The 24,995-nt window shown below is 39.8% G+C and overlaps 1 protein-coding gene across 1 annotated transcript in view; it reads left to right on the top strand.

The window, feature by feature from the left end:
- fbxw7 (F-box and WD repeat domain containing 7) overlaps positions 1-24,995 on the top strand; it is a 167,003-nt gene that overhangs the window by 137,485 nt on the left and 4,523 nt on the right. The window contains exons 4-12 of the mRNA XM_057331100.1: positions 8,217-8,284; positions 9,914-10,052; positions 11,754-11,888; positions 13,488-13,611; positions 13,885-14,021; positions 14,736-14,849; positions 23,023-23,204; positions 24,041-24,266; positions 24,728-24,938. Of these exons, the coding sequence (XP_057187083.1) occupies positions 8,217-8,284; positions 9,914-10,052; positions 11,754-11,888; positions 13,488-13,611; positions 13,885-14,021; positions 14,736-14,849; positions 23,023-23,204; positions 24,041-24,266; positions 24,728-24,938 (1,336 nt within the window). The remainder of the gene's footprint in view (positions 1-8,216; positions 8,285-9,913; positions 10,053-11,753; positions 11,889-13,487; positions 13,612-13,884; positions 14,022-14,735; positions 14,850-23,022; positions 23,205-24,040; positions 24,267-24,727; positions 24,939-24,995) is intronic.

Genomic DNA, 24,995 nt, shown 5'->3' with positions numbered 1-24,995 from the left:
AGTGTCCCTCTCAGGTTAATTGATTTTTCCTAATATCACAGAAATAATTTCCGTCTGCTGTTCTGCGCCACATGTGCATCTGGTTTAATTTACCCTCCATTTTTATTGTTTATCCAACTTGTAAATTGGACAACTGGCCCTTTAGCGTCTCCATGTATCAATCTATCTCATCATTCATGTAGCTGCGTGTGATCCCGCCTAAACATCGGTTGTCATGACCCAATCGGACGTGATGGATCAGGGCCTTGTTGTCAAATCGGAGGCTAAACGCTAGGGTCGGGAGCAGATGGCATCATTGTGCTTGGTGGGACGCGGCAGTCCACAGGCGAATTCATTAACCCAGATGTCATCTGGCCGATCGGAATGTGCGATTGCTCGCTTTGCACCGGTTGCCCATTCATGAGGACGCTGTGTCTCCTCCATCTTCTTTTGTAAAAGGGCGAATACACAATGTTTCTGTGATGTTTACAAATGCTTGCTGACACGATTTTTGTTTTGTTTGTGATTTCAGCCCACCACTTTGTGGTTTCTAGCCTTAAATTTAAGTACTTTAACATAAAATGAAGTTCATTGTAAGTTTGCTATAGTGATAGTATCTTAGAACCTGTTTTGCTGCTCGACTTTCACAATAATGCAACATTGTTGCAGATCATTTATCATGTATCTGGGAAGGCCTTGTTGCTACAGCATATCTATGTAAATTAAAATATATCTGTAAAATAGGGAGAAAACAAAATGGCTTTTCAACCCAAGTGTTCTCAAGAAAGCACCTGTTTTATGCAATTGCGTTACATGGAAATCCTCAAGCTGGTTAATTCTCTGCTGTGAACAAGGGGAGGGTCAGAGGTGCTCAAAAGATGCAGGCAAGACCTTCTAGCATGCCACAAATTCCTTTCCACTGTGTAAAGTTTAGAAGGGTTTTTTGTCTGCAGAAGCGAGAGAAAGTGCTTTATACATAGAAACTCCCTGTCTCTTCATACCCCCCCCCCTCACCATACATACACTCCAGTTTGTTAAGTGGTTGCCACGGTGATGTTCTAACAGCAGACTTACTAAGATGGTCCGGGATGATGTCCTCATCACCACACCTGTGCAGCTTTGTTTTTAGTTTATTTCAGATATAGGGGAATTTGTGTTAGCCTTGTTATTTGAAAGGAGAGATAAAATTGTCTTACAGTCTCACAACGGAATGTCTCATGATTATTCGTTGGTATTTCATAATAGCCATATTTGGAGACCTTGTTGCCAAGGTTATTGGTGTAACGGCCTCTCATAGCTGCTCACTCGCTCGCCCTCCAGTTTCAATGGTTGGCGGATACAGTTTCGCTATAACCCGTGTAAGTTGAAGAGTTTTTGCTGGCAATTCATCAGAAAATTGCCTGGAAACTTTTGACTGGTGCAATTTCATCCCTTGCGCTGGGTCACATTAACACAGTGTGGTATCACGTCACATGAAATGATGAATTTTCTTTTCCCACTAAGTTTGCTTTATAATGCTTACCCTCTTTTAAAATGATCACTCAAAAATGAAAATTTTGCCATTTACTCTCAAGTTGTTCCATACTGTTTCGTTCCAAAATTTCTTAGTGCTATTGAACTTAAAAGAAGATATTTTGAAGAATGTTAGAAACATTAATTTACTACCTTAGTACCTTTTTTCATACCGTAATAGTCAATAGTGCCTCATAACTGTTTGGTTACAAACATTCTTCGAACCATCTTTCTTTATGTTCATCTGAACAACAAAGTTTACACAGGTTTGGAACAACTTGAGGGTGTGTAATGATGATAGAATTTTTATTATTGGGAGAACTATTCCTTTAAATCAGTTAAACCTGTCATAAACACAGCAGTTACTGTATAAAATGTAATTCACCTACACTTAATTTATCCAGATGCGTTATTAGTGGAAGACTCTAAACAAAATTAATTTCTTAAAGTGAACAAGATATTTTGAAAAAAGTTTGTAACCAAACAGGACTGACCCCCATTCACTTCTGTTGTATGGACCCAAAACCAATGCAAGTTAATGGGAGCCAGTTAACAACATTCTTCAAAATATCTTCTTTTGTGTTCTGTGGAAGAAAGAAAGCCATACAGGTTTGTAATGGCAAGAGGGTGAGTAAATGATGGCAGAACTTTTATTTTTGGATGATCTATCACTTTAAAGCATCACTCAGAGGTGTAGATCAAGAAACAAGGAAATAATCATTGATAAACATGGTTGCTTATAGCCAGAATTGTATTTGCTGTTGTTTAGAGCACCTAGCCCTTTGCACATTCAATGTTTAATCCCGCGTCTGTTTCCTTTCTAATGAATGTCAAGAAAATGGAAGAGATCACATTTGCTAACGCTTACTTGACATGTTCCCACATTTCATTTGTCTTCATTAGCTTTTAATGAGCATCGGTAACGGCAACCACAGTCCCCTGAGATTTCAATCTGGTTCGATCGCACTTGCCGGTTTGTTTGATCGGGACCCATTTTGTGCAAGTGTAATGAAATGCTTGTACTCAGATTTGATAGGGTTAAGTATGACAACTTATGATTGGCTCAAAAAAGATGTTCTGTGCCCCAGTGCTGATAGAGGATGGATCACATGGTCTGTTACCTGTGAACAAAAGACCTGATGAAAAACTGTTGTGTTTGTGTGCTATTAAGCTTCAGTGACTTTGCACTCCCATTTTGCTGTTTATGCAACAGATATGTCTGTTGTCTAATACGTTTTAGGTGGGTAGGCTTATTGAAACAACATTTTGTAGGTAAATTAGTTGTTAGAATTGGTTTACAACACCGCTTTTGTATGTTAGACATTGAAAGTCAACATCCTTAGCCATGAAGAAACTTAGGTTTAGGAAGGTAGTAAAATCAAAATTTCCCATTCATGAGAATGTAAAAATAGCGCTAAAGTAGACAATTTAGCGTTTTTTCATGGTACTTCATGTCCTAATAAGTCAGGGTGGTTCAGTATGAGCGCCACTGAGGTGCATGCGAGACAAGTCTCGGCATGTTCAATGAGTCACGGGAACAAAGCAACAAAACAGACGTAATCAACTTACTCAAATGACCTTGTTTATTTTTTGTCTGACTTGTTCCAAATAAACAATAAATCTTATGAATAAGTATCCAGTTAATTTTGCATTTATTCTGCTATTCTGTTAGTGGTCTTTTTACCAAGGTTATAGGTGTTGTGATTCTGTTACACCGCTGATGTGTGTCTCTCTTTGCTCGGGTGATCTTTAATCTTGCATTCCGCACACAAAACCGCCCCGAGTGCCAAATACCACCTGCTCAGTCTGGGGGAAATAACGCAAGGAGGGGCAGGCAGTCGTCTTCAGCGACTAAAAGAGGCGGGCTCAGGAACTGCAACAAGTGGAAGGCGTGCACCACCCGGTTTCGGTTGAATATAATCTCTGGCTATTCCACTTTCATCCTCGGATTGCATGCACACTCATTACTTTGTTTACTGGGCTGCACCGTTCACTTCCTCATCAGCAGAAAGTCTGTAAAATGATCCCTTTGTGTAGCCAGTGTGTCCTCTTGAGAGCTGGCAATTCATTTCTCTCCAGAATCCATTTAATATTTTCTAGATGGTTTCCAAAATAGACTCCACTAGGATTTATTTTCCCAGAGATAACTTGGAATAATAACTATAATAACTTAAAATATAATAATAACTAATATTACATAAAAGAAAACATAATACTGCCATGTAAAATTGTGTAATTAATAATGTTAATAATAATATTGGTAGTATTTAATAAATAATATAAAGCAAAAAATAATATATATGAAATGTGTATATATATATATATATGTGTATATATGTATATATATGTATGTGTATATATATATATATATATATGTATATGTATGTATATATATGTATGTGTGTGTGTGTGTAGATATGTATATATATGTGTATATATGTATATATGTGTGTATATATATATATATATATATGAAAAATTATATTTTATAAACAATGTAATACAGAATGTATTATGGGCAGAAAGGGGAATGCTGGAATTACATTTATTTGATAAATAAAAACAAATCGAAGCAAATTCAGTGGTTTTTTAGCTTGGTGTCATGATGAGGAGAGGGCAAGGTTTCTCTCTCTCTCTCTCTCTCTCTCTCTCTCTCTCTCTCTCCTCCCCTCCGGCTCACTCCCTCTTTTGGCTCAGTCAGTCCTCTCAGAGGAGACAGACGGGGCAGATCGCAGCATTCTTCTGTTCGGCTTCAGCTCCATATGCATCCGTCCGTGGATGACTATGTCTCCGGCGGAACCGGGATTAATCGAGCCCTTTTCGTGCAGACACATTTAGGTCTATTCTTCATCGACTTTCAGTGAAATCGCAGCCGGATTACCGTCATCTCACCATCATGGGTTTCTACGGCACTTTAAAGATGATCTTCTATAAAGTGAGTAAACGCTATCATTCGCTTTGGATGCATTGCGGATTTTATAAAGATACGCTCTCATCCGCCTCTTGCCGGGAGATCTCGAGGTGAGTTGCGATCGACGCGACAAACGCTCCGATGATAAATCCAAAGATGCTGCCTGGCAGCGCGCGTCTAATGTACATAGGCTAGTTCATTCTATGGGGAGCGTTTTAATTTGTCGCGTCGCGTTTTTTACAGCGAACAGACGTAGATTAGGGTGCGTCGCTGCCGGTCGGTGAAACGGTCGGCTGTTCTTACGGCCACTGCGGAAAAATCTCCAGCTGACATAATCATTTTAGAGATATTCACATGAGTGTACTTCATTAGTGTCATTCAATTCTACGGATGGCTTTAGCGTGTTTGATTATAGGGAGGGTTTGGAAAACATAGCTCCATCATTATTTCTCCTCCATCTGTCCATCCTAAACACACATACTGCACCTGTGCTCCCTACAGGCTCTCATCATACACCATCTTCATATTAATCTCTCCTACACATCTTGCCATCCTTCAGATATCAGTAACTGCTTTATGGCTGGCTATAATTTGACAGTTCAGATTGTGTTATATCAAGCTATTAGATATTCTCACGTCCCTGCACCATTCAGAGTAAACCTGTTGGTAATATTCATCTGTGCTATGCAGTCGTGTAGGCTCGAAACCGGACTTTGACTCCTCCATTGTTATTCCTGCCATATTAAGGTGGAACCTACAGTCATCCCACGGTTCCTCTGTGCTTCCCGTTTAATGGCTTAGTGGTGTGATGTTTGAAACAGACCTTATGAGTGTGTGTGTGTAAACATGAATGTTTTTCCTTGAGTCGTGTCAGCTTCGGTTGATTCTGCGCTGCCTGTTGAAGGGTGTGTATCCTCTGCTGACTGGAGGCGTCGGACCACCCTACAGTGATTGGGTCACTGTGTCATTGCTTTTGACAGGGAATACTAAGCCTCGTCTTTCCCAAAGCTCACAGGTTATGTTGTTATTCAGAGATTTGAAATCGGGGTGATGTGAGTGTAGCTGTGCTTAACATGAATGCATCACTACAGCGTGTAAATGACACTGACATTGACGGATGCCCTCGGTGATGTTGTTAATTGAATCTTAGTAAATGAAACGCATTAAGGATTTTTGATGCTCTGAGAAGGACTCATTCTGGAAAAAAGATGTTAGAACTGATTTGCTTGCTTTCAACCTTCATTATGTTCATATTCTTTGACATTTGAATTAGATGGTGACCTGTTAAAGGAGTAGTTCACCTTCAAAATGAAAATTCTATCATCATTTACTCACCTCTTGTCATTTCAAACGTGTATGACTTTCTTTCTTCTGCTGAACACAAAAGAAGATATTTTGAAGAATGTTGGTAACAGAACAGCACAGCCCCCCATTCACTTCTATTGTAACCAGTGCAAGTGAATAGGGGGGCTGTTAACAACATTCTTCAAAATATCTTCTTTTGTGTTCTGCGGAAGAAAGTCATACAGGTTTGAAATGGCAAGAGGTGAGTAAATGATGACAGAATGCGTGATGCTATTTGTCCTCTTGAAGCTCTTTGTATTACTATTTGCACAACTTTTCGATTTTTTCACTGTTTCAGCACCTAAATGCACAGTCATGGCTCATCTAGGTAGTTTCCAAAATTAAAAGTGATGTTATTCATTCATAAATCACACATGGGCTTACTCAATAAAGCCGTTTATATGCCAAGACTCGGACCGGTTTCCTGAATACAAGCATTCCTGTTAACCACAGACCAAGCCATTTTTGCTCTGTGGTGTGAGACAGAGAAATGATTACACAGTGACTCATCTAAAATCAGATGTCTCTCGCTGTTAACCTGAGCGAGGAGCAGCTGTACAATTCACTCGCTCAAATGCACTTTGCTTAGTTTTACATGTATTTTACTGTTAAACGTTTACCTTATTGCATTTGGCTCAGGCTGAGGTATACATTCTCAAAGCATGTGCATTGACTCTGGTGTGTTAGGTATGTGAAAGTGTGCTTTGGTTGAAACCAATTAGGCTCGACAGGTTTGGGTATTACCAGTGATTAACACATATTGCATTCCTTGCATGTTTTATGTTAGCTATTCTCATGGCGTAACCTTACCGTATTAGGAGAAACTCAAACACACACACAAGCTGTTTATACAGGCATGTTCAATATGTATCTTTGTGCTATGTAATTCACCCTTATATTCGCTCACACACCCTGTATGTCCTATTGTTTTGACTACCTTTGCAGTGAGATCACTAGCTTGAGGAATCAACTGCGGGTGGGTTCAAATGAATCCTAGCCAAGCCATCCTTTAAAATAAACATACTTCATTTGGAAGGAGCCAATATCTACGTGGGAGAGTGTTTTGAGAACTAACAAATACACATTTTACTTTGTCTTCATTTTAATTACTTATGTGACCGAGTTAGAGTAGGTTTAAGCTTACTGGTCTAGGGATTTAATAAAGAAAATAGTCCATCTAAATGGTCCTGTGAACAATGCGAGTCTGGCACACATACTCTTTTAGTGAGTATATTGAACATTCGCAGCTCAGGCGTGAGGCGTTTCATGGACGTTGTTCTGTTTTTCTCCTGCCCTCAGTTACCGTGAATCTCACAGTGAGGGGCCTCTTCAGCAACCCAGACAGAGCTTCATTATGACACACACCCTTCAGATCTGGAAAGCAATACCATCAAGCTCGCACGAGTGTATTAAACATGCGGACTGACTGACATTGGATCCGTAGCAAATGTTATAATTCGATTTTTGTTTCATGTCAATATGTAGACACCAATTTTCCAAAATATAAAAGCCACAAAAATCTCAACAATCTTGCTTTTGTTATGTTGCATATGCTATTTACTACAGGCACTGTTTGCGCTTGTGCTTAATTGTGCTCTCCACAAAATTTCATCTTGACTCTTATTTATGTGTCTATGTTTAATGACTCCTGGACTCGATACACAATGATCTGTTATAATGGCTTTGTTATGGAGCTCCTCCCATTAGTTCATTCTGATTCACCAACTACACAAATTCTCTGGCAGCACTGTACCATCCTAAAATAGTTTTATTCAAACGCGGTTTAGGACCTCATTGTGTTGAGGACACTAAACCCTTGTTTTTCCAGAGTGGATGCTCTGTAGCCAGGCACCAACTATGCGGCAAAACCAGGGCCATTTAAGCCAGGCTGGGGGTGGAGGGGGGGGCGACAGAGACAGTGAAGGATAGTCCTGCTTTTTATTCCCCTTTCTGCCCATGTAAATTTAGTCTGTTGTCGTGTCCTGTGAAAGCTCAGTGCCTGTCACGCCCTCGCAGATGTGTGTTTGCATGCGTGTTCGCCCCCCTTTCTGGAGCATGAGTGTGTGCGTTTATACCACACACCTCTTTGAAGAATCACAAGTGTTGGCCAACTTTATCTTTCCTTTGCCTTTGGTCACTATAAAATGGACGATGACCCTGCTTTTGCTGGCCTACATCTGGTAAACTAGCACAATATCTGGCACACCGACTCCTAGCATGAACGCAGATCTGTCCGTTGATGGTCTGATGGGGTGTCTGTGAACCGGTTGAGGAATGTTCTGGAAATGTTCCTTAGACACCCACCCTCTCATTATAGAATAAATAGCATAAATAGCTGCTTGGCAGGTCGTTTACACCGTCATTATAGACTTTAAGTGATGGTGTGGCATTGTAATTTTACATGTTTGTCTGTTTGCCTGTTCTGTACTCTACATGCCCAAACTAACTATCATCCCTCTTTCTGTTGCAGATGAAGAGAAAGTTGGACCATGGACCTGAGGTTCGATCTTTCCCTTCAGGAAAAAAACCCTGTCCAAGGTAAAACTCCTGCTGTTAGACATAAAAACTAGCGCAGTGGTTGAGTTCTTGTCCTACATTAAACTGTAGTGACCACTTAATAGACAGAAACAGGTTAATTACGTAAAGTATGTTCCTTCAACTAATTGGTTGACAGAATAATAGTCAGGAAGTATTTAGAAAACCTGGTTTATTCTTTTTTCCAGGAAGTATTTAGAAAACCTGGTTTATTATTATTTCCATACTAGAAGCTCTTTGGACACACGCATCTAGCAAGCGTTCTTGTGGTTCATACCAGAACAGCAAACTGCAAATGAGGCAGCTGTGCGCTCTGGGTAATTGAAGCATTTGGATCCTCTCAGGCTCAAATCCCATTAAATATGAATCTGTTATAAAACAGACCTCTACACATGCACTCCTGTGCTTCCTCCCTCTCTACTTTTCTCTCTCACCCATACGTCTTTTGCACTGGAAACTATGTGTAGTATGCAAGAAAAGACTGCTGAATCGCCTTAATCTTTACACAGGACCCCAGAGACAAGCAGGAAGGTCTGCTGACATGTGGAGAGTTTCTCTAGTCATTCTGTGTCCCTCCCCAACTCTTTTTCTACCCACCTCTTTATGGTTTCCCAGGGCAATACCATGCAAAGGTCAAACATACCATGAAATAATTTTCATCATACTGATAGCTCATACTGTATATCAATGTTTGGTGGTTTAAATACCTATGTGAGGTCTCAGAGTTTTTAAAGCATGGTTTTTCATAGTCAAGTAAGACATGCTTTCAGAATTGTCACATCCATAACGGTCTATATTTTTTATAAATGTGCACATAAAAATTAAAATAGTTTGTTGTATGAAGAGACATGTATTTTTCATTTGTTGGGCATTATTGCTGTTGGTTTGGACATTTAATTCACAGAAATCCTACAACGTATGTTGTCTCTCAAAAACTTGTCCTTTTTGTCATGCATTATGCATCTTAAATAGAATCTTAAATAAAATCTTCATCTTAAATAGAAAACTCATGTATAGACTGATATTCTTCTGATGTCTGGACTCTATCATCAGGGGTTTAGGAAAACGCAAACAGATGGTTCAATATATTGGTAATAGATACATTCTCTGAGACTTTATATTTCAAATTTTTGTTACAAACATCACAACCAAAATGCTGGAATTGCCCCATTCAATGTAACAGTGATTTTAAGCACTGACAAATCTTTTATATTAAATGTAGATATTAAAAAGCCATTTGAGATTAAGCAGCAACGTTTTTCATAAATTAAAACTTAATGCGAATATTTGCATGAGCTTTGGGCAGGTGGTTGTTTGGGATTCAGAGTTGAGCAAAACCATTATTTCATTGTTAGGAGACTGGTGTATTGAGGTCTGAGACTGAGGTAAACGGATACATTGTGTAATGTTGGGCCAGAACAGCAGCTTGAGTGGACCGTTGTGCTCATTTGACACAGGTTTAGTCCCTTGGTTTTTTGCTGTAATTCTCCGAAATCCTGGCATGTGGGTCTGATGAAACGGTCTATAAAGTAATTGCTTCCCCTATCCTTTAGTGTTTATTTCATCATTCATTTAGTGTACATTTTTTGTTTTCTTGAACTCTAATTTGTTGTTCTCCCCCTCACCAAACAGCCCTACAGGACTGCCATACCCAGCCACGCCCACGACGTTTGGGGCCTTGCGAGAAGCCAATGGGCAGGGTCAGCCGAGACGGCGTATCACATCCATCCAGCCCCCCACTGGCCTGCAGGAGTGGCTCCGCACCTTTCAGGTGAGTTCATGCAAATCTGCTTCAACTTGACGCAAGACATGCTAGAGGGAATGAACCAGGCGAACTAGCGCTGTTTGTGTAGACCTGTGTAGTCTTGCAACCCTGATACTCAGTCCTGGTTAAACATAGGATTGGAACAAGCCATTTAAAAACAGCTAGTATGCTGTTATGAGTTTGCACCTATTTGAATTTTTCTCACTTCTATAATCCTAAAACAACAGAAATCTTAGGCTCCGCCCCTTCACTGTTTGCTCTGGTTTTGCTGATAATTACAGGCATGACAAGTCCTTAGGCTTACCAAAGCTGATGAAATTGCAGATACCTGTGTTTACAGAGGGATGTTGAAGATTTCGCCTAATGCTGAAAGTTTAGCCCAAGACATGTTCTTTCTTTTCCTAATTCATATTTAAAGACAATCTAGATGTCCGTTTACTCAAGAAATCCCATAATAAGGCTACATTCTTATAACCATGTCAGGATGTCAAAGACAGGATTCATCTTGGATAAAATCAATATAGTGTGTATAACACTTTTCTGTTGGTCTGTCTGTGCCGTTGTGCACAAGGGATTTGCTTGTCTGTTTAGTCAGTGCTTGATAATTTACTTTTTCACTCTTTTTAAGTTATTGTGGGGCTTGTATTGTGAGGCTTGTATTGTGAAGGTGCAAATTACACTGTATCTCTGAGATCTCTATACATCTCAGCAACTGCTTGAGCATCGCTTGCGTGATTCACATTAAACGTGACGTTTCTGCATTCTACAGCAAATGCATGTGATATATCTCAGTGGCAGTTTTAATGCATGGAGATGTACAAAATTGAAACAAACCTTGAAGTGGTTCAATCGCAACCTTGTTGTGTACACATTGGGGATGAGTGAAGTGATGATGGTTATAGATTTGAGTTTGAACTTGTTTTATTATAAATTACTTATTGCTTTAAATTTTAGGATTTTCTTTTTAAAGTTACTAGATTATCATAAAACTATATTAGTTATATTAGTATAAAAATTACATATATTTATTTTGGGGGTGCATTTCCCGTATAAATAACAGTCATATTCTGGATTTCATAATCCATACTTTGGAGTATGCTTTTTTTTTTACTGTTTTTCAAGATCAAACAATTTAATTGCTTTTACTTGGTTTAAGCTGTAAAACATGGTATGCGTGAGCACACACAAACTAGCCTATAACAGCATCAATGAGTTTTCAGCAAAGTTGTGTTTCACCTCTCCATAGTTGCTGTATATCTCTCTCTATAAACATCCCTGAGCAATTTCCCCCCGCTCATTTGATGCGCCTGTAGAGCGGAATGACTTTGGCACAATCTCTCTGATGCAGCACTATAAGATCAGTGAAACATTTTATTCACTGAATCAGGCCTAACCGCTGCTTAATAAGGAGAAAGTGAACCCTGGGAAGCTTCCAACAGCCCCAAGACATGAAGTCTGTTCCAGCTGATTCGCAAGAAGCTTCATGGTTATGATCATGCCAATGTTCATGCCAGAAGTCAGCATTACAGACACCTTTCTGCTGTATAGCCAATGAAAACCATTACCGAGCCTAACGAACGCTCCTAAATGAAAGCGTATCAATGTCAATACTCTGTATGAGTTGTCCAGCTGTGTCAATTGATTCACCCGAGGATCATGGTTGGACACCGATGTGCTTGGTCATAATGTGCTGATGTTGTGTTACAGAGCTGGAGTGGACCGGAGAAGCTGCTTGCGCTGGATGAGTTGATTGACAGCTGTGAGCCCACACAGGTCAAACACATGATGCAGGTGATCGAACCACAGTTTCAGAGAGACTTCATCTCACTGCTGCCCAGAGAGGTAAATACAACCCTAAAATAAAAAAAACTGGTAATCTTACTGGTAATCATGTTTACAAAATATTGTTAAAACTAAGGGAACATTTCATAAGTGAATTAAAAATAAAAAACAGTTTGGAAAATAGCTTTTGATGCTCACAGATGCTGACTTGTGTAGTTTAAACAATACATTAATATTTTTTTTAAATGCGTTGAAAAATAAGCCCTAGGCAGCCGAGATTTGCATTAAACATATTTAACTAGTATCTGTTGACACGTTAACCTTGGCAGAAACAAAACAAAATATAACTAAATTAAACAAAATTCCTCTCTTACGTCTTTCTTCTTTCCATTCACTTAAGCCCAATTTTATACTATTTTCTTTCTTTAATTTGAACACACTCCAGTTTTGTGGCTCCAATTTGAGGAGAGGTACTGGCTGTCTTCTCCTGCTTTGTTGAGATGTTACAATTTTCTCAGCATCTATTCGAAAGGAAATCTCTCTCACTTTACATCCCTTTCATGTCACTGTTTTAACCTGCCCTTCTTGTTCTCCATCACCTGTCATCTTGTCTTCCCGTCATTTCCCCGTCCCCTCCACCAGGTTGTTTTCCTTGCAGTGCCGTTCATTTCTGGGCGTGTTTGTGTGCCTGATAGAACTAGAGTATGTGTGTAAATACAGCTCCTTCAGGCTGTACACCCTATCCAAGTTGAGACTGCGGTATACACCCTGTTTTCAGTGACAACCATTATGATAGATTGCAGAAAGAATCCTGGAACTGTTTGGACATGCTCTGTCTGCACTTTGGTCTTCAAAAAATGACAGCGCGCCTGAAAATGAGAGAACAGAACAAATCAATCTAAGAATTCTCGGTCTGTACTTCCTGTACGTCAGCTCCTACGAAAAAGTGAAGACCTCAGTCATATTAGCAGAGTACAATTAGACTATTTCCCTTAAAGGAAAGCAGTTGTTTTGGTTCCAAAGTGTCTTGTTATGGTTGAGCAAAAATCTATCAAATAAAATAAAATATTTGTCTGTTAAATCTGTAAAAAATCTCATTGCATATTAATAGAGTGATGCAACAAAAAGTTTGTTGTAAGCATTTTTATTTGTTCAGTTCATCTAATCACTTCAAGAATTCATTAGAACATAAAAACAGGTTTTTATGTTTCATTTTTAGTGCAGTACAATACAGTAAATGCTACAATGTTTTTTCACAATTAAATCTCTATTGAAGTTGTAAATGTGGCCCCACTTCTATTATAAAACTATTTCTTTCCAATTTTGGAAAACATGGAAGATTTTTCTGCTTCATCATTGACAACCTAACAGTAATTTACACTAAATTACTCGGAACCTTTTGCTTTTTACTATGTCTGTCTTCCTCCAGACCTCATACTGTTGACCCTGGGTAATAGTTTGGACTGGTGCTTTTTTGCATCTAAAATGGGCATAAAACTGCTGACCTTGGCAGAAAGAGCCTTTTTTAGATATGTATTATTTTATCATCCAAACCAACATGAAGAAGATGCCATGGAAAAAATATGTTTACTAGACTGAGAAGGTGTCGTCTAATTGAGACTTTCCATCTCCTCACTCTCTTTGTGTCTTGTCTTCTAGTTGGCCTTACACGTGCTGTCGTTTCTGGAGCCAAAGGATCTGCTTCAGGCAGCTCAGACGTGCCGTTACTGGCGCATTCTAGCAGAAGACAACCTGCTCTGGAGGGAGAAGTGCAAGGAAGAAGGTGATTTCACAGCTCTCCACTCCCTTCACAACTCAATTTCTACTGCTTTAGTGTTGTCGTCATGGGGAAACTCCAGCTAATACTTATATGTGCTGAATCATTAGTGTGGCCTACCAGAATTAAAGTAGTATTTGGTGAAAATACCATGGTACTTTGATATACCCTGTGCACTACTCCAAGATACTTCTACTATTGTAATGGTTCCATAGTACCATGGGTGTACCTAGTGCCACTTTACAAGCTTTTCTAAATTGTCATCCTGTCTGTTTTCAGGTATTGATGAGCCTTTGCACATAAAGAGAAGGAAAGTTATCAAGCCGGGGTTCACACACAGTCCCTGGAAGAGTGCCTACATTAGACAACACAGAATAGACACCAACTGGAGAAGAGGGGACCTCAAATCACCCAAGGTAGATATTTTTTCCTTTCTTGTTCTCCTTCCAACCCCACTGTATTGCATTAAACGGCCCATGTTTTATTTCTAGCGACTTGTGCCTACATTCATCTTTTTTAGTTCTTTATGACTGCCTGACGTAATGTAAGATCTTAAATGCACTTAGCAAGATACAGTATGCCTGCTAACCTGATTTTTCCACACTTGAAGTCTTGCAAATCTAGTTTAGATTTCCTTTAAGAGATACATATCAGCCTGTCACCTCGGCCTCAGCCCTGAAACGAATATTGTGTGGAAATACTTGTACACCTGCCTATAAAAATCCTCTACTGCTGCACGACAGAGACCTGTGGCACACAGGTGTGTAACTGGTTCGAGTCTGGCCTGCAACACTTATCAACTACTCCCCCCGCCCAACAATTCCCAGTCACTCTACTGTATATGCAATATAAATGTAACCACCGTCTCATTTGGTTATGCACGTACACGGTTTCTTCTGCATCAGAAGCTGTTATTTATGATAAACTGGCTGCTTTGTTACCATGGTGACCATGCACCTCAGTTCCTGCTCATCTCCCTGCGGCAGTTTTGAAAGCTGCTGTGTCATTTGCCACATCAGCAATTTTGCGTCTTTCTCGCACAACACCGGTGCCGTACGTCAAAATAATACAAAGTCCTTGTTTTTCCATTAATTCTGTTTTTCTCTCTTGTGGTTTTCCTCTATTTGTAGGTGTTGAAAGGCCATGATGACCATGTCATCACCTGTCTGCAGTTCTGTGGAAACCGCATAGTGAGCGGCTCTGATGACAACACGCTCAAGGTGTGGTCTGCAGTCACTGGCAAGGTGAGTGTCCTTTTATTTTTGACATTATTGTCCAGCGCTGATGTAGAATCAGAATCAGAAGAGCTTTATTGCCAAGTGTGCTTGCACACACAAGGAAATTTCTTTGGTGTTGGAAGCTTCTAGTACAGACATTCAACACAATGACAATACAATATAATAAGATGTACAGTCTAAAAGATTCTAAAATATGCATATATAAAATAAAGATAATTTTACAGAAAATGGGGGATAATAACATATAAGAGACATTGTACAGGGTAGTATATAGTAGAATATACATATTAACAGATTGTATGTACACTTGTGCAAATGGATAATTTAGTAAGTAGAGGTAGTGTTATATACATGTATACATAAGATGTAGATATAATAAGGCACTATAGTGCACACTATAGGAGTAGTGGAAGTGGAATATTGCTCTTAAGGAGCAGTTATCTGTTTAGGAGGGAGATTGCCTGGGGGAAGAAGCTGCTTCTGTGTCTGGAAGTCCTGGTGTTTGGTGCTCTAAAGCGCCGGCCAGGGGGCAGCCGATCAAAAAGTTTGTGTGCTGGGTATGTGGAGTCAGTGATGATTTTTCTTGCCCTGTTTTTCACTCTGGAATCGTACAGAGTGAAAAACCAAGTGTTTAATGGCTTTACTGCTCTTAATGCTTTTAAATGTTTATGGGGTGTCCATTTTATTGTAGTGTATATTTAAGGTTTAATGTTTAACATTCAGGTTGTTTATTTGTTTATAAAAAGTTTATTTGCACTGATGACCAGTTTAATGTACCTTTTTACTTTATACAGGAATGATACATTATTATTTATAATAATTACATAATGATTGCTTAATATGTAATATATTAATAATGTACCTTAATACATTATTAAATTATATAAATTAAATAATATACATTTTATTATGAAAGAAAGAAGAGATAGAAGAGTAATATGTGAGGTAGCCCAGTGTCTGTCGGTTGGTTGTCTGGAACAGTAAAAACAAAATAATAGTTTTAATAGTTTTGACCAATCAGAGTCCAGTATTCATGAGAGGCATTTAAGTGAAAGTGAGTGAAAGTGACCTATTAGTCAGATATGGTGACCCATACCCGAAATGTGACCTCTGCATTTAACCCATCCAGAGAGTAGTGAACACACGCACAGCAAGTCGTGAACACATGTACACCCGGAGCAGTGGGCAGCTATCACTGCAGCAGCCCGGGGAGCAAGTAGGGGTAAGGTGCCTTGCTCAAGGGCACCTCAGTCGTTACCTGCCTGGGAATCGAACCGGCAACCTTCTGGTCACGAGTTCGACTCTCTAACCATTAGGCCACGACTGCCCCTTAACAATATAACTAGAGATAGAAAATGTATAAGGGTACATGACTGTGAATCCGTGTCTTCTCTCCTTTCATGATCTCCATCTTCTTGCAAACTCTCTCACAGGAGCGTTGTTTTCATTGAACATGATCGTGCAGCTCTCAGCGGGCCTGCAGAAGTACTTGCAGCCATCTCAATTCACCCAGAAAACATGCACATGATCACCTTCATCATTTATTCACATGAGAACATGACAACCGTCATGTTCAGCTGAATGCAGGGATGATCATTGAGCACTAGCTGCAAAAATCCTGCCATGTCTCTCTCTCCCTCCCCCTCTCTATTCATTGCCTGCCATTCCACGGTCCTTACACTTTGAGAATTCATTGCGCTAGCTGATGCTGTGACACAGTCCTTGTGCTGCGGGGTTTACGGCAGTTGTAAAATGGCGAGTTTCAATCAACATACAGCTCCTGACCCTCCATTTTAATCCTGTTTTCGGTTTACACTCTTATAAGAGATACAAACATGTTTGAGTTTTCCTTGACTCTTCCGCACAAGTCTGATCGTAACAGCGGAAGATCGCAAATCATTCCCAAGGTTATTAGCCGTCGAGAATCCGTAATCAAATTTAGCGTGCATTGATAGGACGAGAGCCAGTCGCCGCAGAAACGTGATTGGTGGGGCATATCAACATGCTGTCTGATGAGAGCCATCACCGTAGAAACGTGATTGGTGCAGCATCAACATGCCGTCTGATGAGAGCCATCATCATAGCAGATGGCAGATGCACCATGATTAGGGTCATCGTCGCATATATGGCAGGCTGCCTTTCTGTTCCCATCATGCATTGCTTTTTGAAGAGCCGTTGAAAAGATGGACCAGATTGAAAATGCTTGTAAAGCTTGGATGAGCTTCTGTTACCCCGAAATATGTCCAAGTTCTTTGAGATAAAACTCTGTGTTTATTTTCTGTCTTTTGTCCAATCAAAGAATGGGCTCTTTTTTACCATGTAATCATAGTCTGTACGCATATGAATGTGTGTGTGTGGGCATGTAAGGGATATTGTACAGATGGTCTTGAGTGAAAAAATAACTATTGAAGTCCCAACACGAAGGGTTGTTGTGGAATGACTGGCTAACCTTATTATCCAACCTGTTACGCAACTACTTTGCAAATATGAAAAAAACGTGTAAATATATACAAATATAAAACAAAGAACTAATAAAATAATAAAACAAAAACAAATATAAAAACGGATATAAAATGAAGAGATAATTTGTAAATCAAAAATCATGTTTTTTGTTGTGAATTTCAAGTAGTATCTAACTGCAGCTGGGTTGTTCTGATTAAGTAATAATAACTCAAAAGAATACAGTTAACTAACACAAAACACAATAAAAACAAGACAACATAATAAAAAATTGAACATTTTTAAAAACTGAGTTATCTGTTAAATTAAAAGTCTGTTTATTTTGTGTGAAAAAAGCATGCAGAGTCCTCAGAGAAACTAGCATAATGCGAATAACAACAGTCCAATATGCATTTCATCAATAATTACACAAAAATATAGGAATATGTAGGGAATGGTGTAATAAGTAGATTTTACACCTTTTATATATAACTGTTAAGAATATAGTTTATGAATAGTGTCTTGAGTCTGATGAAATGCTCCAGAAAGTCCCTCAGCACTGGCTGTGGCCAATTAAACAGGAAATGCCGTGTTCTTTGAAGCGCCTGTCAGGAAAAGCGGAACAGTGAAGAATGAGACAAAGGGATTATTTAGTGCGACTGCTTTTCTTCTACTGTACTTTTTCCTCTTTTCGTTTTCAAATTCACCCATCTGCGAGTTATAAACTCCCGGCGCACATTAATAACATTCCCTATGCAGTCTTGACATGTTTTCTTTATAAACATCTGGTAACATCAAGAATTAAATTTTCACTGCCACAGAGCGACTTCTGATCGGTTGTCATGACCACAGCCGCAGAATGTATATCAACTGTTATATCAACTTCCAATTCGAATCCATGTTTACTGTCCGTTTCACTCTCGTTCTCATTTGCTGTGTCCGAAATCGCATGTGACAGTACATACTGAATTTGAATAAGTGCCTACCTATCGGCCGTTGAAACAGTAGGTTCTATATAGTATGAGTGGGAGTAGTATGAATACATTTCGGACATGTTTTATGGTCATGTAACCTGTATGCTCTTTGACCTATGACGTATTAACAACAACCTATACGTGAGCGTTGATGAAAACATAATTTAGTCACAAGAATATTGCCACTTACATTAAAAACGCCTTAATGTTTTCCGCTATATTTATTTGATTTACTTTTTAAATTTGACCGTTTCTCAGCTCCCCTGGCATCCTGGGATAGAGAAGTGTCCATCCGATCCACACTCACGAATCTCGGCGGAAGTTGTAGACCATCCGGGTATTTCTCGCCTACTATTTTTTTGCATACTGAGGTTTCGGACATACTATTCATAACTCGTACTCATTTTTGCCAACTATATAGTATGGAAGTAGGCGATTTCGGACGCAGCGATTCTCTTTCTATGTCTTTCTGTCCTTGGCTCTCTTTTCTTTGTCCTCTTGATACACTTCAGTTCACAATTTAAGTGTTGTAAATCCCTGGAGCTGCTCGCAGGCACATGCTCGCCCTCTGAGACCAAATCGTTAACATCTAGTACACAAATAGGCTCCTGTGGGTCATGGGTTTGGAATTTTTACATGACAACCCCCCCCTCACACACACACACACAAAAATTGTTATTTTAGCTTGACCTCCATTTTGGCTCAAGCATGAAAATGTGTGTGAATTCTTTTTGCGTGGCAGTTGAGGACTGATTGTTCAAGTTTCGCTCTATTCTTTTTGTTTTGCTCTGGGTTTGTCTGAAGATAAAGGCCACCAAAGAATGTCATTGTGAGAAAATAGCTGGAATTCCAGCGCACACAAGTGCACCGTTCTCATAAAACACCCTTACACTGGACTTCTGCTTTGGTTTTTGGTGGAGAACAACAGAGTATAGGAGGGGAAAACAAAACTGTATTTATATTATGAATACACTGTTTTAGTTAAGGCCAAGTGCTGTTCACTCCATAACTTGATTGTGGTTTGCTATAATAAGTTATTCACAGCAACATCTGATATGAAAATGGATCTAAGATCTGAGAGTGGTTTACAGCCCGCATTCACCAACACTAAGGCGCAATAATGACATTACTGGCCCCCCTCCATAGTAAATGAATGGGCCTCATACTGTGTGTAATGGGAAAGTGATTTCGAGTGAAGATTAGTCTGTAACACAGCTTCCCGCTCATTTGAATGTCTGCCACGCTTGAGGATGTGTACAGCACGATAACAAGGATGCGATGAGGGATGCAATGTGGCAGAAACATGAGCAAAGAGAAGTTGTTTTGGATTAGAATCAAGATATGAATAAGGGTGTCTTTATTTTCCAGTTATTTCATTCACACCAAATTCATCCATGGCTCAACAAACCACCGCCTTTCAGATTATGTGTGGCACTTGCTGTATAAATTCGTTCTTTCCTCTTCTCTGTCTGGCTGAGAGCTAGTGTTAGACTCGTCCAGTTCTGTCTGTGAATCGGAAGAGATTTGTCCTCGAACTTCAGAGACCCTCACCCGCTCTCTGAAGCAGTGGATGTCTGCGTGCTGCCTGTGGAATATGCCTGATATAGAGACACTAGGCACTATTTTCATCATATCGCAACTGTGACTTTTTTAATCCTCCTTTCACCTGTGCAGGACTGAGCGTAGTGGAAAGTTTTGGAGAAGGTTGAGGAAAACTCAAAAATGGCTTTAATTCTGAATTGTGGTTACACGCGTATACTGCGTAAAGCGATGCTGTTGGTAGAATGTTACAGTGAGTTGTTTAGCACCAGACAAACAATTATAAACTCCCTCAGCGCTTCCCTCATTAATAATTCATTGCCTTTGTGCAGTTGAAGAAACTCGCTGTTTAGTTGCAGCATCTGAGGGGAACGGTTAAAAGTGTTTAACAGTGATGCCAAGCACATTAATTTCATCTAATAGAGACGGTTTTAATTTTATAGTGTGTCAGAAGATTTAAGACGAGCAGAGCTGATTTATGCGGTAGCATTTTCACAGATGGCCAAGAGTGCATTATTGGAAAATTGAAATGGGGTAGCATTTTCTGTGCCTTTGAGCCATGTTTCGGAAGCAAGTCTAACACTGGAGGTCACCTTTTGTCGAGACGGAAAGTGTGACATAAGGTCACGGAGAGAATATAAGCAGTCTCTCTCTTACTTTTGTTTGCTTGCATCACTTTTTAAAATCTCTCATTCTAAAGCCAGCATCTCTTTCAAGCTCTCTGCCCTCCTCACCGCTAATATTCACTGCTTTATTCTGCTTTTCATTTCCTGCGTCTTTCTCCTCCTCCCTCTCTTCAGCCATGACTCAGACTGCACCTTTGGCTGACCACCAACTCCTTAACATGCAGACTGCAGCACTCATGCCCAAACCTTCCACCCACTCCTGCATCAGAGCAACAAACACACCCAGCTGGACATTACCTTTGCTGATCTAGCACATATAGCTTATGTTAAACATTGGGTGTTAGGGGAAATGTATACTTTAAAACTGCTCTTGGGTCAGTGCAAAAACAGCCAACCTCTGCATGTCTGCAGCTCAGTGGACTTAACAAAAATAAGTTTATGGTAACTGTAGTTATATCATTAGTTCTTTTCTATTTTATTCTTTGTTGACCCTAATTGGCACGTATTTCCCAGAATGCTTTGTACTGATTTGGGTAACAGTGGCGTAATGGGGTGGTGACATCATTGCATAGTTTTGTTCTCATTGAGTGTTTACAGCTTTCTGTTTACCAACTCAGCCTCTCTTGAAGCATCGTCTCTTGTGATAATTGGTTGTGTTGTAGTTTTTGATTGTTATTTCAAGTCTCTAAGGAACTAGTGATCAACAGTCTTATTGAATATCTAAGAATTACAAATCGTGTAAATATAAAGACAGTCTGATTGGATTTTACCCTTTGTGTATGGGGGCTTTGGCCCTACTTTTAGCCAAACTTGTTCTTGCCCATTTCTTGGTTTTTGATAACACACATTTTTTTATTTGAATACCATTCCAGTGGCAACGCTGTAATTTCCTGTGTGTACCTTTTCACCCTCTTTCTACCCGTTCATTGATCTTGAGATCAACAGCTTGTTTTCGTGTCTGTCTGTGACAGATGTTCTCCAAACTGTAGTTCCCTGCAAACCATTGTAGTGTGTGGTTTGATAATGAAAAGCTTCAATAACAGTGCAGATGGGAGACATTTTTGGATGAAATCCGAGGGTTAGAAACAAAAACAGCTGTTCCAAACAGTCTGCTCACCATCTGAAGACTCCTGAGACTCTGAGACGTGTGCCAACATGGCCATTCAGCAATCACCTTCACAAAACTTCAGTATTACCAACAGAACCAGGGTATCGAAATTTGGTCTCCTGTTGGTTTTTGGAAGGAGTCATAGGCACAAACGGGCACTTCTCCATCCTGGCCCCATCTGCACGGTATCTTCTTTCCTAAGATTAGATGTGGACTGTAAACCGAATGGAATTTGAAGAGGGTTACTCGAATGGATTTAAACCCAGATCCTTGGCTTCAAACGTTTCCCAGCAGCCACTCAAACGGAATGCTAAGCTCCATGCCCCATGGGTGCCACAGACTTGATCTTTTATGGTTATTCAACTGACTGATAAACTGACACCTAAGCCATTTGGTTTTAAAGGTCCTCTTCCAGACACGGTCTGAATAGGCTGTAATCGCCCAAGAACACGGGCCGCTGTTTTTGGCATTATTTAAACCACCTCAACATTGCATGGGAAAGATCCATCGACCGACTAACACGTACACATTATAAAGCAGAGCACCTCATGAATATTGATGTGCTTCTTGCTGAATAATGCATGATTTAACCCCCTCCCTGTTCTTATTGATGTGTTATGGACACTACAAATGTGACTGGAGTTGCTTGTTGATCACACGATCATACGAAATAAGCTTCGGGCGCTTATTCCCCAGTTGCCTATAAAGAGGTGTTCTGCTTTCAACCCATTGGTTTCATCACTTTATTTTCCCCAGTACAGTACTGGTTTATAATGATTGTAAATTGGATTGGTTTCCTCATTAGTTGCTCTTTTGTTCCATCTGTCCCACAAACAGCACTGGAACAAAGAAAATGCACATTAAACCGCTTGAAAGCCCTAGGTAGAGGTTGGCCACCGCTTCTAAAGATTAATGATGCATTAAGGTTGTTCGTGATGTAGACGGAAATAGGAGCAGCTGCGTTATGAATTAAAGGTCTCAGGGCCTTCTCTTTCGCATCTCCTGGGTTTATCACCCCTGCTTTTATCGGCCACAGTTCAGAGGTCACGCCTTCTGCTTTCCGCTCGGCCCATAACATGACGAAATGGCCAAAGGCACCTTTGATTCCATATTTGCCTCTGAAATTAAATTGAATTCAGTTTAATTAGATTTAGAGGAAATGGTCCTTAGCCTCATGGATTAGTGCAGGAGATTTGTTCCATCGCGGCAATCGATATGTTATATATCATCTGATATAAAGTGTTTTCTTTTCCATTAATGCAGCTTCCTGCTTCCTATGGACTGTAAAGTCTTGCGTTTGGATTTTTATGAGCACAGGTTGAAGTGATAGATCAGACTCTTCATAATTCGAGCTTTGTCGTTGTGTAATTCATTTGAAAGCTTATTGCTGGCCGCTCCTTCAGTGTTTCGGTGCAATGTTTTAATAACCAATTTTTATCATTCCTACTGTTTCTTAAACCCATAGATCTAAATCTGTCTCTGTTTTTTTCTAGTGTTTGCGGACATTAGTGGGCCACACGGGTGGTGTCTGGTCCTCTCAGATGAGAGACAACATCATTATCAGCGGCTCTACAGACCGAACGCTGAAGGTCTGGAACGCAGAGACGGGAGAATGTATCCACACGCTGTATGGTCATACCTCAACAGTGCGCTGTATGCACTTGCATGAGAAAAGGTAATGTCCACCACCTTCCCTTCTTATGGAAGCATTACGTCTACTTATTAAAAGCTACATTTCTTTATAAATAAATAATTAAATAAATAAATAAATATTTTGGTATATCATTGGGGTGAAATTCGGGCACCAATAGATATCCAAAATAAAACCAAGATTTGTAATAATTAACAGTGATGTATTAATAATAATAATAATAAATACTCAAAATTATCATCATTCCATTCAGTAAATCTGTACAATACATATTGTGTGCTGTTTAAATCGCACATTTCCCGTCTGGTTTGAGCTTTATGTATTAACATATTAAGAGCTGATCCTCCGAGTACTCGCGTATAGACAGTTGAGTCTTGGGGCTTTGCCTTTTTATGCTCTATTGTGAAGCGACACAAATGCTCTTCAAACAATATTCTAGTGTTTTCAAAAGCTCGGGGGCCAATTTGTGTGCATATTTTCCCTTTGTGTTGTGCATGATTGCTTATTTGTGCAGTGACCTCAGGCTTTCAGCGTCATTCAACGACAACAACAGTCGTTTTGTTGGTTTGTTTCTGTTTCACCAGCCCGTTTTAATGTTTTGTTTAATTTCCAAAAAACAAACCTGTGTCCTAGGGGTCTGGTTTTATAAACAAACTGTCTTTTTCCTCCACCTTTGATTTATGTAACACCATAAGCAAATACTGCTGAAGGTAAACGCAATAGCAGTAGAGTAAATTCTGTCAATACATGGTAAAAGAATAGTCCAACACACTCTTTAGATCTATTTTGGGTTTGATTATCTCTTTAAGAAGTTAACTAGATTGTTTGCTGTATTTCATTTTAATGTTTTTTTCTTTCAGGGTGGTGAGTGGTTCTAGGGACGCCACATTGCGGGTTTGGGACATTGAGACGGGTCAGTGTTTGCACGTTCTCATGGGTCACGTAGCGGCTGTGCGCTGTGTACAGTATGACGGCCGCAGGGTGGTCAGCGGGGCCTATGACTTCATGGTGAAAGTATGGGACCCTGAAACCGAGACCTGCCTACACACACTCCAGGGTCACACCAATAGAGTCTACTCCCTACAGGTAAGCACACACACTTACATGCACAGTTTGCTTGAAGCTGATGCTATGATTCTTGTATTGTCTTTAGCTAATGTGTTATGCCCTGTCAACTCTTTTAACACCAGGTTTATGAGAGTTTGTTCGCCACTCATTGGGGCTCACAGCATTGTACTTGACCACATTCATCCTCATTTGTTCATTTAACATAAATTTTAGGAGCTTTTCAATAATTAGAAAAGTCAAATCAAACATTAGAAAGGGATTTAATGGAATTAAGCTATTCAAGCATCTTATTTCATTGTGAAATTATTTAAATCCCTTGCACACACTATGCATCTTTTATCGAATTGTTCTTGGCTTTTATTCGAAGCAGAGAATAAGCCAAATAACTGCAGTGGGTTCTTAGCCACAATCAGTTTATGACATCGTTTATTCTTGATTTATTATTGAACAATGGTGTCTTTAACTTGCTCTTTCTGTAGTTTGACGGCATCCACGTGGTGAGCGGTTCGTTGGACACGTCGATTCGGGTGTGGGACGTAGAGACGGGAAACTGCATTCACACGCTCACAGGTCATCAGTCTCTCACCAGCGGCATGGAGCTTAAAGATAATATCCTGGTCTCGGGAAACGCAGACTCCACAGTCAAGATCTGGGACATCAAAACTGGCCAGTGCCTACAGACACTGCAAGGTGAGGAGAGGAAAATACAATGATTAAAGAAATTTCATTTTTTGTGTGTACTATACC

This window comes from Triplophysa rosa, linkage group LG4 (assembly GCF_024868665.1).
Source record: "Triplophysa rosa linkage group LG4, Trosa_1v2, whole genome shotgun sequence".
Classification (NCBI taxonomy): Eukaryota; Metazoa; Chordata; class Actinopteri; order Cypriniformes; family Nemacheilidae; genus Triplophysa; species Triplophysa rosa.
The sequence above is the reverse complement of the archived record's forward strand: the minus strand, read 5'-3'. Positions and strand labels throughout refer to the sequence as shown.